The following is an 18,793-nucleotide window of genomic DNA, read 5'->3' on the forward strand; positions in this document are numbered from 1 at the left end:
CTGTAGCTGCAGGTAATCCATCGCTGGCTCCCCCGAAGTGTCCCGGAATCCTCTCTCAACAAGCCTGATAAGCTCTGATTTACCTTTCCTGGCTCCAGCGGGGGCGCTGTTGCTGCTCTCCGCACGGAGATACAGGGCCGACAGCGATCAGCTATTTCTGCCTATCTCCGAGCGGAGAGCTGATACTGCGCTGGAGCCGGGAAGGTAAATATTTACATCCCTGCTGTTCGGGGAGCTTTATCTCCGCCGCCGTGGGACCATGGAGGACGGGGGAAATCCTCAATAGGATCCGGAGGCTTCCCCCACCCGAGGTGAGTACCCCCCAGGGGAGGTTTTTCTAGTTACAGGATTTCTTTAAACAGTTATTAAAGAAAAAAAAAGGGGTTGAGAACATAGAGAATTGCTGCATAGCTGCACTGAGGCAGAAATGGGGTGGAGCTGCTTGCAGCCACTGCCAATGAAAATCCTCTAATTTTGTATTGTTAAAGCACAATTTTCAGCGTACATTTGTAAGGTGAAGTCCTATGACCTGCCTGCAGATAGACTATTCCAACGTCAATAAATTAAAGGGTCACATTTCCATGTCCGTGGAAGGCTGACACGTGTTTCTGTAGTGTTTTACACAGCACTAACCATTTCTCACATGGGCTAAGTCTGTTTTCCTACTAAAGGTAGCCCTACACTGGTCGATTTGCCATCAGATTAACCAACAGATAGATCCCTCTCTGATCGAATCTGATCAGAGAGGGATCGTATGGCTGCCTTTACTGCAAACAGAATGTGAATCGATTTCAGCATGAAATCTATTCATCATCTGTGAAGCTGCCGCCCCCTTTCCCCCCCCCCACCCCACCCCTTAGCTATACATTACCTGCTCTGCCGTCGCGAGTCCCCCGGCCCCCACTGTCTTCTCCGCGCTGGCTTCATTGAACCGAGTCCGGCTGGCTTCATTGAACTTCCTGTCCGGGGAACAGTAGAGGGCGCTCTACTGTTTAAACTTCCTGCCGGGATAGGAAGTTCAGTGAAGCCAGCCGGACTCTGAGCCCAGCGCGGAGGAGAGAGCGGGGACACGCGTCGGCGGAGCAGGTAATGTATTGCAGCTAGCGTCGGTCGTCGAGCCTTCGAACGCCGCTATTGATGCACTCACGACCCACCGGCGATCAAGCAAAATCTTCCACACGGACGGATCGATGGGCATCGTCGAACAATTGATTTCGGGCGGAAATCGATCGTTCTGTCAGCGTTTGCACAACGATTTCACAGCAGATTTGATCAGTGATCGAATCTGCTGTATATCGGCGGGAAAATCGTTAGGTGTTATGGGCCCCTTAAGGTAAGCTAATGAGAATTGCATTTTGCAGGCGAAATTGAACCTGAGTGTTGGTGGGCGTGGTCCAAAGTAGGAAGTTTTGACTCCTCTGTTACCACCTCTGGTCGGTACCCTGCTCACCATCATCCCAGCACTTCCACCTTCACCGTAGAACTTCCTGTCAGTGTCCACCAACACGCAGGTTCAGTTTCATCCCAGGCAAAATTGAATTTCATGCTAGCCGGACTCATTCCTAGCCCCTACTGTGGTCTTGGGCTAATTTGGGTGGAACCAGTTGACCTGCCAGTGTATTTTGTAGAAGTGGTAGGAATGTATGCACACACTGAGAGAACATTAATAATCTGATATAGTCATGGATGAAATTTGTCCCAGAACTGCGAATACGTGAGAGCTAATAATTTACCCACTATGCCAGGAAAAAGTGAACTTGCAACCAGGGCATTCATACTTTAGCATGCAGATTGCTCCCATCGGTTCCAAGAATTTACTGAAATTTCCATCCATCTTCTCGCATTGTCTTCTTAACATCTGTTAGCATTGGCACCATTGAAGTATGCCTCGTGCACCAAGAATTATGCATCCTAATATTAAATCCTTTTATTTTTTAGATTACCTAGTTCCGGTACTCTGTGTGGTCTTCAGCATTGTTTGGTTGGCATGCATAACCATCTGCATCTGGTGGATGCGAAAGCGAAGAAAAGAGCGTGAAAGAAGGCGCGAGAGCCTCAGCAATGAGACGAACAACCAGCGACAGCCTTTAAACCCAATATGGAACCCAATTGGGGTGCCTTACAGAGACAGAGACATTCAGTATGAATGCAAAAACCTTCTTTACAACCAAAAAAGAACTTCTGCCTCTGACGAGGGGGTAAAAGAGGACGTAGTGGACAAGGAGGAGGACATGGGGGAGGACGAGTGCCTCTCGCAAAAATATTCAAAGACTCCTGTGAGCATAGGAGATGCTGACTGCTCAAAAAATTCCCCTGTAAAAAAACCAAATCGGACAGGCTGTGACAAGCAGGTTAACACATGTGTTAAAAATGTGAATTCGCCCCACTGAAGGAAGGAGAGCCGGAGCTGTAGACAAAAGGACAATTGTGCCTAAGCTAGGAATGGGACGAGGAGTGACACAGAATTCATCTCCAAAAAAAAGTAAAAAACTGGTCCTAATATGACTAGTGTGGGGTCTTCGGCGAGCTGTCCATCATTAACCCGCCAAAGCCCCCCCTTTCATCTGGACGTGCAGTTCCGGACAAAAATCTGGACCCTGTTCATTTTCTTTATTATGTAAAAACAAAAGTTATTTTTTTCTATTTGTCGCTGTATTCTTTCTACGTAAATTATTTGTGACGTCTAAGAAAAAAAAAGACAAAAAAGATAAGTTCTTTGATAGTTGCTATTTTTATAAAGTTTGCTTTAAGTCCTCTTGGGTTGAGAGGAAACAAAAAAGGTTTGTATTTTTTTTTCCTACTGTCATGTAAGATTTGTTACGTAAAGATTGTATATTTGTTTACAAGTTGTATATTACTTTTTTATTTTGTTTGACCTAAAAAGAAGCGTGCATTCATGTACAATTCCCCCCCCCCCCCCCCCCCCCATGCCAGCCCAGAGCAATTTAAATACAATGAGCAGTCTTGTCTGTCAAAAGTTTGGCTTATTAGCCACCAAGGCATTATCAATCTGGTGAAATGGCTCCATTTACCAGTAGGGGTCGGTGTTTGGAGACGGGGCAGGCTCTGTATTCAGTTTAATAGGGGGCCTGTCCCTTGCTTCCCAGCAGCGACATCTGCTTGAGCTTAAAACAATGGTGTAATTTGATCTATAGTTTGTTCAATCCTAGACAGGTGGGGCATGGGTATGACAGTGTACATTTATGTACGCTTATAATTTAAGTACAGTGTCCAAACCCCTTTCAAGTTGAGGAAAAGTGATCTTAACTTTATTTTTTCTTAAACCAACCTTTTGTCTCTGTCCATTGAACTGCGTTTTTTCAGCTTTGCAAGAGCCTGACAAAGTGGTGTAATAGTGTATGCCCTGCTAGTGCTCAACTCTGCTTCCAGTCTATTTCCGCTCACGTTTGCCTTATGGGGTCTTTTAACAGGAACAATACTATTGCTAGTCCAAGATTCCTTAATTGTGGCTTAAGTGTCCTTTTTTTATTTTATTTTTTTATTATCTAATTTTTATTTTAGGATTGCAGTATTGATGTATGTGACAAGTGCCTTGAGATTAAACTTTTTCTATAGCAACTGTCAAAGACTACCTTCCGCTTCTCGAGAAAATATATATAGGCAGATTCCTAGGGTCCTCTCCATAGAGACATTTATTTTGTAATTGTAAACCTAATTTTTTTTTGTAAATATGTACATATTAAAGGAATCGCTCTGTATATTTGATTTATTAACAATATTTCAGAATTTCTTTGTTCTTTACAATGCCATTCCTTTTTAATTTATGTTGCAAGAGGCAGGTTTTATGACTGATGGAATTTTTTTTTTCCCTTTTTTTTTTTTTTTTTTCCTTTCTTTTTGTTGATGTCCAAATTCAGTAAGGAATGTTAAATATACTCTGTGTGAGACATTTAGTCAGCTGTAACTACATTGTGACATGGCATAGATGTGTGTATATATACTATACTGAAATGTTTTCAGCCCATTGTTCTGGTTTTTAAAAGATGTCTGTTGGCTTCAGAAAAAAGTGTGATGCCAAACGTCTTTTTTTTTTTTTTTTTTTTTTTGGGAAAATCTTTATTAGCTTGTAGTATTACATAATGTTCTTTTGTTTGTTAAATCAAGGGCCTGATGAAGGGAACAATATTCATTTCCCCCATACCCCCTCCCACCTCAATTTTTTTTTTTTCTCCAACAGAAAGTCGTTAAACTCAAGGTTGAATTACCTCGCAGAAGTGGTTATTCAGATTTAGAGCTTGAGCAGTTATTTTTGTATTTTTAAAGGCTTTACTGTTTTCAAAGGGCAAGTGGGCAAACTGCTTTTTGTTGTTGTTGTTTTTCCCCCTCTTCCCCAGCACGCTGTAAACCATCCAGGCAGTTGGAGCTCAGTTGGAGCTATGACTTCCCGGAAGGTGAAACCTTTTGGCCAATGAACATGAATGCTTGAAAATATTTTATACCACAATGCAGGAATCGCTTAGCAGGATGTTAGTTTTTTGTTTATTGCATTTTTTTTGTTTGACATGTTCTTAAAGTGGTTCAGGAAAAAGAAACTATTTATTAAAGCATTTTATAACAATGTTATAAGTATTTTTGTTTTCTTTTTTTTTTTTTTTCTTTATGGAGTTTACATTTAATTTAATATTTAAATTAAACAAGATGTCAAGTGTTGTACTGTTACTGGTGCTATTATTGCTTTAAGGTTCAACACAAATTTGAAATTACAATATTTGTAATAAGCTGGGAGGGGGGGGGCATGGAGGGGGGGGGGGGGGGGGGGGCATGGGAGGGGCCATGTATGTTTCAAAGAAGTACAGATGCAAGATAATTACTCTATCAAACTACATATGGTCTGATCAAGCAAATACGGTGAGCTGGAGCGGTTTTGCATAGAAGAATGGGCATGGATTTCAGTCTCTAGATGTGCAAAGCTGGTAGAGACATACCCTAAAAAACTGTCAGCTGTAATTGCAGCAAAAGGTGGTTCTACAAAGGGGGCTGAATAATTATGCACACCCCACTTTGCATTTTTCTTTTTAAATGTTTGGAATCCTGTATGATTTTCGTTCCACTTCTCACGTGTACACCACTTTGTATTGGTCTTTCATGTGGAATTCCAATGAAATTGATTCATGTTTGTGGCAGTAATATGAAAAAATTTGGAAAACTTCAAGGGGGCCGAATACTTTTGTAGGTCCATGATTGAAAGTTCATTATACCTGAAATATTGTTTTTTTTCCCATTTAAGTGGAAAGACTTAACAAATAAATTACTGACAGCTCGGTAAAATATCGAACTCGATAAGACGATTTCAGGATTCATCAGTTATCTACAGCTGTTAGCGAACATTCGGTAATCATTCAGTACTGATGCGATAAAACGGAAGAAATGCAATTCATGAAAATGAAAGTGGGCGTGGTTTAGCGTTAAATTTAGGATTAGTTATCTCCTTCGATGATCTGACAGGAATAACGACAGAGCAGTGATGACAGAAGATGGATCCATTTGAAGTGGTTATGTATCAGCTGAGAGTGATTCAAAGGCTCAGAAGGGCAAGAATAAGGTCTAGAACCATATCCATTTGCAAGAGAATGGATTTATTTGCTATAACAGGACATCTGCATTTCTCTTGAATCATCTTGTAAGAGAACACAGGCAGTGCCAGGGTTAACTAAATTGATAGCTGCACTACATTTTTTTCAGAAAAGGCTCCTATCAAGCTGTAGCTGGTGCAATTGTGGGATTGTCCCAAGTCACTTCCAGAATCCTGGTCCAGGTGTTAAGCGCTATTCAGGATGTTGCTACGTGGTGTTCAAAGGACTGCCTTTTTACCCACAATTCCACGGGAATCTTATGGCCTTGTGTTAAATTACCCCTATAAAATGGAAATATCAACACGTTACCGCATTATCGATATTTTATCGAAGTCACACCGAATGCCGAAAAACCTTGATGAATACAACTAGAAATCGAACTTCGAATTCTGTAATTTAAGGAACTGGAAAAAGTTATTGCAAAGACAATGATGAATCGAGGCCATTTTTCCTGTACTCTAAAAGCTTAGCCACACTATTAGAACCTATAAGGACGAACTGTGACTTCAGAAAGTTACTGAAAGGGTTACGAGACTGTTTAAATATTCTGAGAAGTTTAACCACTTAATGACAAGCTGGCTTATAAAAACGTCCTGCTAGAGCCTCTTAACGGCTCCACCAGAACCGTTTTATAAGTCAAACAGTGTTGCGGCCACTATGCGTGTGCACGTGCGCGCTCCTGCGTGTGCACGTGCGCGCTCCTGCGTGTGCACATGCGTTCCCGTGCACGTGAAAATAGTGGGGGAAAAAAAACACCATAGAAAAAATACACCTTTATTTCCAAATAATGTCACCATACTTTGTACTAGGGACATAATTAAAATCTTGTGATAACCAGGACAAATAGGCAGATAAAATGTGTGGCTTTTATGCACAGTAACAGTGTTTATATTAAAACTATAGGGGGTGAAATTGGAGAAATAGTGGTTTCATTTTTTCCTTGTTTTTCCCTTTAAAATGCATAGAAAATAAAGTAATTACAAGACATAGAGCATTTCATTGTGATTAGTAGTGATTAAGCTGTTTGGCAAATGAAAGGGATGAGCACTGAAAGATGAAAATCACTCTTGTCCGTTTGGGTAAAAACCCTTTTGGGGTGAAGTGGTTAAGTTGGAAAAGATTAGACGCTTACAGAGGAATAATCACCTTTTAGGTCTTAAAGGGACCCTGAGCAGTAGAAATTAAATCGGTACTTACCTAGGGCTTCCTCCAGCCCATCGTAGGCCGCAAGGTCCCCCGGCATCCTCCTAGCTCCTCTCCCGGTCCCGCTCCATACTTCATTACCGGCGACACCCGGGCCGAGTGTCAGCCCAACACTTGCTTAACAGTGACGCTACTCGTCATCACGCCACGTCAGCGTGACAGTACAGGTTTTCTAACTGAACCATGCATGCGCAGTAAGTGTCAGACCGACACTCGGCCCGGGTGTTGCCGTTGTCGCAGTATGCAGCGGGACCGGGAGAGGAGCCAGGAGGACGATAGGGGACCTCGTGGCCTGGAGGAAACCCCAGGTAAGTACGGATTTCATTTATTTCTATTTCTCAGGGTTTCTTTAAAGGGAACCTGAAACCAGGTTTAAAAAGGCTTGTTTAGTTTATAGGGAATTAGAGTATTAAAACAAAACAAAAAAAGTATTTGGCTTGAGGAATGCCGTATAAACTATATAAAAGGAACACAATTATGCAATGAGTACGTTTTTATATCGGATCCACTTTAAAAGGAACCCCAACGTAAGATATGGAGGCTTTCATATGTATTGCATTTAAAACAATACCAGCTGCCTGACAGTTCTGCTGAGTTTTCTCGTCAGTAGGGTCTAAATCGCCCACCTGAGACAAGCAACCCCTCTCTTCTAGTGAGAGGAATATGGAAGCTGACATGTTACTTTTCTTTTAAACAATGCAAATTGCCTGGCAGCCCTGCCAGTGGGTGGGGGGATGCTGCCGCTCAGCGGCTATGATGTAGCGAGCCCTGGGCTCGCTACATGATTTAAAAAAACAAATTAAAGTGCAGCGCTGCCTCCTTGCTGGATTTTTTAGAACGGCAAGGGGGTTAAGCCATAGACCCTGAACAAGCATGCAGATCAGGTGCTCTGACTGAGGGCTAGTTTACACCAAAAATCGCTAATCGCAAACGCTTAAAGGGATACTGTTGGGGGGTCGGGGAAAAATGAGTTGAAGTTACCCAGGGCTTCTAATGGTCCCCCGCAGACATCCTGTGCCCGCGCAGCCACTCACCGATGCTCCGGCCCCGCCTCCAGTTCACTTCTGGAATTTCTGACTTTAAAGTCAGAAAACCACTGCGCCTGCATTGCCGTGTCCTCGTACAATACACTCCTGGTGACATCGGCGGGAGCGAGGACACGGCAATGCAGGCGCAGTGGTTTTCTGACTTTAAAGTCAGAAATTCCAGAAGTGAACTGGAGGCGGGGTCGGAGCATCGGTGAGTGGCTGCGTGGGCACAGGATGTCTGCGGGGGGACCATTAGAAGCCCCGGGTAACTTCAACTCATTTTCCCCCGCCCCCCCCCCCCCTCCCCCTACAGTATCCCTTTAAAGAGACACTGTAACAATAAAAACGTCCCCTGGGGGGTACTTATCTCGGGAGGGGGAAGCCACTGGATCCTAATGAGGCTTCCCCCCCCGTCCTCTGTCCCACAGGGGTCTTGCTGCAGCCCTCCGAACAGCGGCCCGCCAGCCTGTTCAATATTTACCTTTCCAGGCTCCAGCGGGGGGGCTGTTTCGGCTCTTCTGACGGAGATAGGCGGAGATCGGCTATTTCCGCCTATCTCAGTGGGAAGGAGCGGATCCTGCGCTGGAGCCCGGGAGGTAAATATTTACATCGCTGCTGCCCTTGGAGGATTTTCGCAACCACTATGGGACCGAGGAGGATGGGGGAAGCCTCAATAGGATCCAGAGGCTTCCCCCAACCGAAGTGAGTACCCCCCAGGGGAGGTTTTTTTTTTTGTTACAGATTTTCTTTAAAGCTTTTTGTAGTGATTCCCGCAATGTGCTTCATGATTTTCTATTTATGCGTTTAGCGATTTTGTAGTTCTTGTGGCAAAACAGAAAGTACACTTTGACCTGAAGAACCGCTTTTGGCAAAACCGCTTTGAAAATCTGTTCAGCGATTTAATATTTTTTTCCTTGCAATTTTTACAGTTTTCCTATAGTTTACATAAGCTCCTCCAAAATGCTGCAGAACCCACGTTTGTGCTTAGAAAAAAAAATCACATCGCTCTGGTGTGAACTAGCCCATACAAACACATTAGCCAAGCGCTTTTCAAAATTCTGGCGCTTTCAAACGCGCTCTTGGTCTGAGCCAGCACTCTAGTATGACTGGATTAGCTGCATGCTTCTTTCAGGTGTGTGATTCAGACATTACTGCAGCCAAAGATATCAGCAGGATGCCAGGAAGCTGGTATTGTTTAAGAGGAAATGAATATGGCAGCCACCATATGTGTCTCCCTTCAGTGCTACTTTAACAATGAAACTGGAAGTGAATCTGACCATTTCAGAGCTGTCACTCCTGATTCAACCTAACAAGGTCATCTGCTCTCCTGGGTCTTCATGTCAAAAGGATTTGTGCCGGTAATCACATGGATTTGGATTTTCCACCTTCATGTCCCTTTCCTGTAAATGTCAGGAGGGATTTCTCCATTGCCCTGCGTTCAGCTCTACTCACCTGATCATTCATTTAGACACCACTATATGGTGGATTTTTTATTAATTGGTAGACTTTTTATGTATTTTATTAGAGCCGGCGCTTCCATAGAGGCAAAGGGGGCACCTGTCCCAGGGCCCCAGCATCCATAGGGGCTCCAAGTGTCCCCCCCCCCCCCTTTGCCTCAAATCATTTAGCTGCTGGGCTGCCAGATACCGCTGCACGCTCCCCTGCAGCTGCCACTGGTGAGATCCCCTCCCCAGCTCGCTTCTCCGCCCCCCCCCCCCCTTCCCCCCGCACGCTGTCACCCGCAGTGTAGTAAAGGCAGTGGGAAAGGGACACTCTCCTCCCAAACAATCCGGTCTGGCGAGCTGCAGCCGCGCAGGGGGTGGGGGCTGTTGTGGTGGTGGGTATTGGTGTCAGGAGGCCCCAGATTACTTTCGCCCTGGAGCCCCATTTTAGTTAGAACCGGCCCTGTATTTTATGTTATGACTTACACAATTGTTTATCTCTACAAATCTGCACAAAGATCTTCAGAAGTAATCAGGGCTGGATTTACAACTCGGAGACCTATAGGCACAGGCGTTCTAGCGCTCTAAACTCCCCCGCAACACAGGCCACGCCCCCAAGTAAAAATATTCTGAACTCTAGTCCCTGCCTTATGTCACTAACTGTCCTTAGAATCTTATGCTAGGTACACACACACTTTTTTCTGTTATGCTGGATCCACACCATACAGTTGTTTGGCAGATTTACCTACCAGATCGATTATTTCCAGCATGTCTGATCTGAAGATTGATCAGTTTTTTTTTAGCAATTTCCTGATCGATTTCCATAGAAGAGAACGGAAATCTATCACAAAATTGCTCAAAGATCAATCCTCAGATCGGACGTGCTGGAAATCGATCCCGCAAGTAAATCTGCCAAAAAATGTTATGGTGTGGATCCAACATTAGACATTCTGTTAAGCTCATCACACACCATACAATCGTGGTTGTACAGATTTACCAAATCTATGTAGTATAAGGGCCAACAGATTGAAAATTCCTTAAATGAGTGATTGGATAAGCTATTATACCACATGAAGTGGTAAGATTGAACAACCAAGATTGTATGGTGTGTTGAGCTTAGATTTACCTGCCAGATTTTTTTTTTTCCCAACATGTTTTGGCAGTTAAATCTAACAGAACATTGTATGTTGTGTACCTAGCATTACACTACTATATCAATGTCTCATTTCTTAAGTGACATGAGACAAGGATTAGGGTGTAAGTGCCTGAGGTCAGTCATGTGAGGCACGGATTAGACTATAAGCTCCAGAGGTCAGTGATCTGAGGAGGAAGGCCGCCTCTCCCACATAAGGTGCCTGTAGACACGTGCCTTATGGAAAATCCGGCCCTGAAAGCTAATCTCGCCGCCCCCCCCCCCCCCCCCCCTGCCCGAGCTGAACCCTGCCCACATCCTCCCTGTGCTTTGTAGCAGAGGAAGGAGGAGGTAAGCAGGGCCACACGATACTAAATGGAAGGCGGTGCCCAGTGTAGTATGCAATGGGTAATGAAACAGTCTTACCTCTAGGTAGGGGGTTTAAAGATAATTTTATTGGACACAGGAAAAGACTTGTTTCTTGTGACCTGTTTGCTCCCTCAGGTCTACAGTACGGGGTCTTGCGCAGCTGCACGAGCTGGGAGTACCTAGGTGTGCATGTGGCTGCATAAGACCCAGTACTGTAGACCTGAGGAAGCGGGGAGGTCCAACAAAATGTGTTGTCTTTTCCTGTGTCCAATAGAATGTATTTTTATACCCCCTACTTGAGGTAAGTCATTACCCAGGTTTACCCATTGCATACTCATTGGGACACCACTTCCCATTTTTGTGTACAGTTTCCCCAATCTGTATACTGTTTCAAATTGGGCAAGTCCAAAGCAGCAGCAGCATGTAATTGGTGCAATTTCAAGCTGCATACACATTGCTAAAAAAAATTGCAGCAAGACTGCAAAATTAGTATCTCATTTATCTTTATTCCTTTTGTTTGCCATTAACCTTTTTTTTTATTATTATTTTGTACAAGTAAGAGTACAAAAAGCTATAAAAAATATTTTTTTATTTTTGTATAATCAAACCATATCCTCATACATCGGCCTCAATTCACTAAGATCATGCTGGAGATGATAAGGCAAGAGATAACGTACCTCTACACAGTGAGAGAGTTATCTTATCTCTTCATTCCTTACATTACCTCCTCTGTAGTTAATTTATCTCCTCTGTAGTTATTTTCACACGCAGTTCATAAACAGCCTGTCTTTAACTCTGGAGTTATTTTAAGGATTGAAGAGTTAACTTAAAGACAGAAGAGTTAACTTTAGGCTTGCCTGAGGTAAAATGTTTCCAGAATACTACGTGCCTCATCACCATGGTGATAACTCTAGAAGCGTTATTAAAGACAGGAGATAAGCTTAGTGACTTGAGGACATTGGCCTCAATTCACTAAGATCTTGCTGGAGATAAGGCAAGAGAAAATAGTGAGAGAGTTATCTTATCTCTTCATCCCTTACATTACCTCCTCTGTAGTTAATTTACCTCCTATGTACCGGTAGTTATTTTCACACGCAGTTAATGAACAGCCTGTCTTTAACTCTGGGGTTATTTTAAGGATTAAAAAGTTAACTTAAAGACAGAAGAGTTAACTTTAGGTTTGCCTGAGGTAAAATGTTTCCTGAATACTACATGCCTTTTCACCATGGTAACAACTCTAGAAGAGTTATTAAAGACAGGAGATAAGCTTAGTGAATTGAGGCCATTGTATCAGCTACAACATGTAGGTGTTGCAATAGAGGAGACAATTATCCAAAATTAATTTGCATCTGTCATTTACTGTAGCACGGGTTGTTTTAAAAATGAGGAACCTCTAAGGTTCTCAGTTTGTTTGTTTGTTTGTTTCTTTTATGCATAAATAATTAAAAAGTAAAAAAAAAAAAAAAACATCCCGCACCAACAGGGATTTGCTGATGCCGGATTAGTGTGGTTTCTGGTTGTTTGAGAGTCGATGTTAAAAATCAGGCTAGTTAAAAAAAACTACTATACCCCACTCTATATACTTACCATAATGTTGAAATACAGTGATAGCAAAGTAAGACAAAGGACAGACTTAACGAAACAAGTTTATTGTTTTATAAAGAAAAAGTAGATTTATGTATGCTGGGAGGCCAGATTTTTTTTTCCTGGTTGCTTGAGACTTCTGGTTAACTGAGTAACTGGATAATGGGAAGGATGGGGTTACTGTAGTTTGTCTTAAAGTGAACCCGAGGTGAAAATAAACTGATGAGATAAACAATTATATTTATCCTCCTACTCCTAAAAATGACTTTTTAAGACATCCCAGGATTTTATTTTATATTTAAACATTTAGACAGTAGATTGAATGTTTTGTTGTCTCTGCTCAGTTGCAGTCTATTATGTGTCCCTTCTTGAAAATACATTTCACTATATTGACCCTTTCTCTCTCCATCTGCTCTCAGAAATATGTAGAAAATGTATTTTGCCACAAAAAACTTTTATGGTGGTAATTTGCTTATCAGTGATGTTTACTATATTCCTGACAAGCTTCCGACAAGACAGAAGCTGTCACTTCCAGCCTTAAAAATTAACTCTTTCAGGCAGCAAAATAAATCAAGTAAAACACCCTGGTTATTAATGTTTAGTACTGTACATACACATGTTTATCATCATGTCACATGTCGCCTCGGGTACACTTTAAGCAAAAAGCCAAATAAAAAGTGTGTGCAGTGAACTGCCAGAAGTGAAAAAAAAGTTACCCAAAACAAATACTGTACATTTTGTAATTATACAAAATGGCCTTTGCAGGGGCAAAAAAAATAACATCTTATAGCTTTTCTACAGCAATGGAGGTTGATCAAGCTATGAAAGTTGTTGCTACCAATTTTTACAGGTGTGCCAACTTTTCCTGATTACTTTCACCCTTTCTGGTACCATATCCTTGTGAACATTATTTTTATTATCCTGCAGAAAGTCATGTTTCGCTGTACAAATGGCAAGAAAAAGCTAATGAAGAGAGACAGGTCACCATAGCACTTAACAGTGTAGGTCTTCCCTACAGAGAAATCTCTAAGAAAGTCAAGGTGTGGGTGAGTACTGTCTCTTTTACCATCAAAACTTCTGACAGGAAAAATTCTGGCAGAGCCACAAGAGCGTCAGAAGACAAGTTTCTGAGAGTGAACAGTTTGCATGATCAGAATCAGAATTATTTTATTTCGCCAAGCATGACTTGGTCAAGCCCGGAATTGGGTTTGGCACAATGGAGCGGTACATAGAATAAAGAAGGAAAGACGTTAAAATGACAGTAATACCTCATACTCAAATATGGACATACACAATATGCAATCATACAAACACAATATACAACATACAATCAGCATTGGATATACATATAGCTCAGTGTCCCTCTTTCAAAAACACACTGCTAGAGACTGTCGCTCCTATGCAGGTGGTAAGGCGCTGAAAGAGGGTGGTAGAATATTAAGAGAGTTCAGGAGGCTAATGGCCATCGGGAAGAAAGAGTTCTTATGTCTGGTGGTCTTGGTGGGGATGGCTTGGAGTCTGCGCCCCAGTGGAAGTGGGGTGAAAAAGCAGTGGCCTGGGTGAGAGGGGTCACTTGCGATCCTCAATGCCCTGGCTCGCAGTCTAGTGTTATACAGGTGGTTAAGTGGAGGCAGAGGTCTACCGATGATCCTCTCCGCCGACCTAATGATCCTCTGTAGTTTGTGCCGGTCGCTGGCGGTGGCTCCCACATACCAGACCAAGATGGCGGAGCAGAGGATCGATTCAATGGTGGCAGTGTAAAAGCATGTTAGAATCTCCTGCGCTATGCCAAACTTCCGAAGTTGGCGGAGGAAGAAGAGTCTCTGCTGGGCTTTCCGTTGGGTTGACGTGATGTTGACCCTCCAGCTGAGGTTGCTGAAGATGGTGGTGCCCAGCAGGCGAGCGCAGGGTACTCTGGCCACCTCGGTGCCGTCAATGTAGATGGGGGGGAGGGGAAGGAGCCGACTTCCTAAAATCAATTATAAGTTCAACGGTTTTGGCCGTGTTGAGCACCAGGCTCATGGTGCATGATCGGTGGCTCATGGGGACCACAGTTTAAAGCAAACCTGTAGCATTTTTAAAATAAAATCAGATACTTACCTAAGGAGGGGAAAGGCTCTGGGTCCTAAAGAGCCTTACTGTTTCTCTCCTGGTCCCCCTGTTTCAGCGATGCCTCCCCTGGTCAAATTCCCACCGCAGAAGTCTTCTGGAGCCCGAGTGCTCCCAAAGATGGATGGCTTCATATTGGAGTGTGCCAGGGAGTGAGCATGCACACTAAGAAGCCACCCATCTTTTGGCGCACTCGGGCTCCCAAAGTCTTCAAATGCCTCCCGCAGTGGAAGAGACTAGTCTCTGAACCTGCTAATGGTTGGAATGAGAGGAACGGGAAGGCCTTCACCCTCCTTAGGTAAGTATTTTTTATTTTATTTAAAAAATGGTTCAGGTTCACTTTAATAGTTGCTGTAGTAAGCAGGTCTCGGTTTCAACTGTAAAAAGAGAGATGCAGGTTTTACAGGTCGAGTTTTAGCAAGAAAGACATTACTAGTAAGACGGAATACGTTTTTACTGGGCCATGAAACACTGACAATGGCTACTGAGAAATGGAAGCTGTTACGGACTAATACATTGAAATTTACCATCCTTAGTTCATCACATAGGAATTTTGTATGCTGTAGAGTAGGCTAAAGGATGGTTCATCAGTGTACGACATAAGCTGTCAAATACGGAGGCGGAATTGTGATACGCTGAGATTGTTTTGCTAGATCCAATATCGGTGACACTCTGAACCAATGGCTACCATAGTGTTTTACAGTGCCATGCAATGCTCTCTGGTATGCGCCTGGTTAGCCGGTGATTCATCCTACAGCAAGATAATGACTCAGAAAACAAGTCCAAGCTGTGCCAGAACTACTAGAGAGAGAAAAAAAAGCTTGTAAACTGAATTAAACCCCATCAAGCTGGTTTGGGACAAACTGGACAGAAGAGTGAAAGTCTCGCAACACAATTATGGGAACTTCTGCAGCAGAGTTAGGAAGAACTTTATGACCGATTTGAATTGTAGAAAGAATGTCACAAGTGTGTTTAGCAGTTATGTATACTAAAGGTGGCTGCTTTGATGAGTCAGAAGTCTAGAATGCATGGAGTCCACCGCTACCTCCTTTTTTTTTTTTTTTTTTTTTATACTGATAATTGTGAATTGTATTCTTGTTGGCGCCTCTATTCTACCAATTTCTACATTGCCTTTTGTCCACCCTTGCTTGTATTAGGATCACTGGGTAAACTTTATGCAGTGATTTTTCCTGCGACTTTCCGACCCGCATGCTATGTAGGATGCCGGCTACTGTAGCTGCTGATACAGATCATTCATACAGTAGAATCCCTTTGTAGTAAACTCCAAGGGACCAGGAAAAGTGGTTTACTATATCAAAAATTGTCATACTCAAGCACATAAACTATACTATAGTACCGGATCTTAATTTGGTCTACAACGGAGTCATTTTTTCTTTTCAATGCTTCAGCAAGCGAGCACAGACAGTGTCTATGCTAGATCGAAACGCACAGTGCTCAGTATGCAGAGATTTGCATGCAATAATTGTGCAACAGCTTACACAGGAAGCATAGATCACACCAGTTAATGCAGGGTACAGTGTTCGGTGTGCCCATGTCTGTGTAGTCTGGATGATATTGTAGCGTTGCAGCCATGCACAAGCAAGTCCTAGATTACTGGCAAGTAATCAGGCAGCAGCTTACACAGGAAGCATAGGTCTCACTGGCTGGTGCTTTTCAGGTAATCGTGCAGGCCCAGAGTAGTGTGCAGATAGCGAGCAGCCTACAAGTGGCTGCCAGCCCTCCCACCGACCACAGCTCATGGGTCTTCGACTGACTTATGATTCATGCACCTGCCCACTTTCCACTATAGCCGGGCTCCCGAAAGGACCAAAAAACAGGTTTGCTATAACAGAAGTCCTATTACATCAGGATTTACTATACCAGGCGTTACTCCCATATATTTATAATGGGGCTTGGCCGGGACCTGGACACATCATTTTCTATTTTCTATACCCAAATGTTTGCTATATCAGAATTTATTATAATATATATTATGCTGTACTGGAATGTTTGCATTTACTACCTTATTGGCACATAAAAACTGGGGTCAGCCTACCAGCAGTCCCATGCCACCCCCCCCTTCTCCTTTCCTCCCCCAAAAACATTTTATGCTTCAGCTTGCATGGCTATTTCACAAATGCTTGAAGATTCATTTCTTGTTCTAGATTTTGCGAGCCTGCAATTTCAGCTTCGCAGCTCCCTAAAGAATTCCCGAAACGAGTCAGTGTGACTGTGCATTTACAGAGTCCGGCATTGTGTTGTGTATGCTGTGTGCTATCCACATCTGACTCAGCTTTCATGTACTGAATTATAAATGAGCGGTAGATGATCCTTTTTATTGTCTTAGTTTGCCAGGCAAATGACTGCTGCAGCATCATTTCTTGTAGCTCATCACGCAGGACATGAGTGAGCGTCCTACATGCAGTCTTCTGCTGGAGAGGTGGATGCGGCTGGACATACAAAGCTTGCAGTTAGCTGTATGTGGCTTTCTCTGCAAAGATTACGTTCTACCAAGATGCTAAAAAGTTAAACTTTTAGTGGCCCAAACAATTGTTTGGGATGCTTCGGTTGCCCCCACCAAAATCTGAGCAGAGGCAGGGTGCTTTGCCTTCAGTGCTACAGATCCCCTTTTCCTCTCCTGGTCCATGCCATCAGGGAGTTACAGGTACTCTGGTATCAAGCCTAAGGCCTCTTTTCCAAGGGCAGTTGAACTGTGTGCTCAGCAAGCAGTTACTAGGCAGCAGTAAGCAGTTGCCAGGCAGCAGTAAACAGTTGCCAGGCAGCAGTGATCAGTTACTAGCTAACAGCAAACAGTTGTGAGAGTTTAGTTTCACTGCCTATCAAATGCCCGTGGAAAAGCGGCCTACAGCAAGCAAGACCAGGAACTTGTCTTGGAGGGAGCCAAATAGGGGATCTGATGGGTTTACATTTTGGGAACCTATAGGCCAGGTGTTCTGGCACACTAAACTTCGCCCTCCTCTAGACTCACAAATCCTGTCACAAACCTGGATTTTCCCACTGAACCCCACCACGAGTGTGCCGGCTGCTCTCATTCTCTGGCCGGCCCAGTTGTCTCCTCATTACCCCCCCCCCCTTTTTGGCCGGCGGATGTGCCCAAATAAACATCCGGAAGCCAAGCTAACATCACTGTCCCAGAGCTGAATGGGCTGTCCCATACAGCTCTCTCCAGGGGTGGTGATGTCAGTAGGGCTCCAGGATTGTGAACAGGGGTTTAGAGATTGGTTGAGTAGGGATTGGTTCACCAGTTTAGACCCCTATATATACTGTGACAGTTGCAGGAAAAAAGCGATTGATTGGCATTTATGAATGTCCCAGATTTCTCTCCTCTACCATTTAACAAGTCCAATCTAGAATTTGGTGCTCACACTGAGACAGCTGTTCAGCCACGAAAGCATATTTACTCCAGATTTTGTCCCTTAAAGCTTCTCAGATGAGAAAGCAGTTCTATCCCAGGATTTAGCTCGGCCCTGCTCTGGATACCACGTAGAAAAGAAGGTATTGAATTGCTGTGCTGCTAAAAATTACTTGTCTTTATTTTTGTTTTTGTTTTTTTTTAAATTTGGGACAAACCATAAGTTGGCTTCCAGTAGAGAGGACTCATATTTAAGTTGAGGTTAGTCCAGCGGCAAGGTTTTGGGGTTTTTCACATGTTTTTTTTCTGTAAGATGTCATTGTTGAAGCACTTTTAGTGGCAAATCAATGAACGTGACTGAGAAAGTGGTGCATGATTAATTTAACACTGAAAACCTGATAAATTACCATAGAGATTGTATGTATCATGTTATAATATATATGTTTATATTTTTGGCCAACGGATTGCTGTTATTGTGTGCTTTAGTACAGTTATGTTTTATCTATCATCTCCTATTCTGTACTTCCAGTGCAGAAGGTGTAGCAGGACTCTAGTACTGCCAGAGAGAGAGAAGGGACATCCTGTACAGCTGCAGGCTGAATGTGCCAAGCGATAGCTTGACTAGCTGAAGCTCATCTTACATTTCCTAAGCATTACCTCATAGAGAATTTCCACAACAACCGCCCTGTGATGTCACTACTTACTATTAAGCCTGCAATGTCATGTGATCAAAACCCCAAGCTGATCTCCAGACTCAGCAAACCTGAGTCTAGTGTGAAAACATCTCCACATCTTCACTGACCCAGTACGCTGAAGCTGTCCTAACAAATGAAGGTCACTAGCTGCCAATCAAAATAAATAGATACATTTTTGTATGTACAGTTTTTAAGGTGTTATGCATGTCTGTCCACCCTGAAGCCTGGTTCCAGGAGGACTTTATTTTAGTACAAATAGCGACC

General features: G+C 43.2%; 1 protein-coding gene and 1 long non-coding RNA gene across 3 annotated transcripts in view; both read left to right on the forward strand.

Annotated features, from left to right (window-relative positions):
- The window catches only part of JAG2 (jagged canonical Notch ligand 2), a 178,118-nt gene extending 173,531 nt beyond the window's left edge, over nt 1-4,587 (forward strand). For both annotated transcript variants that reach the window (XM_068254255.1, XM_068254256.1), the window contains one exon: nt 1,939-4,587. In XM_068254255.1, the coding sequence (XP_068110356.1) occupies nt 1,939-2,390 (452 nt within the window). In that variant the 3' untranslated portion in view covers nt 2,391-4,587. The remainder of the gene's footprint in view (nt 1-1,938) is intronic.
- A 5,893-nt stretch (nt 4,588-10,480) lies between these two features.
- LOC137533088 (uncharacterized) lies at nt 10,481-18,644 on the forward strand. Its single transcript, XR_011024136.1, has 3 exons — nt 10,481-10,578; nt 13,280-13,398; nt 18,364-18,644. It is a non-coding gene; the product is annotated as an uncharacterized lncRNA (long non-coding RNA).
- Nucleotides 18,645-18,793: the final 149 nt, after the last annotated feature.

The sequence above is a fragment of the Hyperolius riggenbachi genome, chromosome 9 (genome assembly GCF_040937935.1).
Source record: "Hyperolius riggenbachi isolate aHypRig1 chromosome 9, aHypRig1.pri, whole genome shotgun sequence".
In the NCBI taxonomy this organism is placed as follows: Eukaryota; Metazoa; Chordata; class Amphibia; order Anura; family Hyperoliidae; genus Hyperolius; species Hyperolius riggenbachi.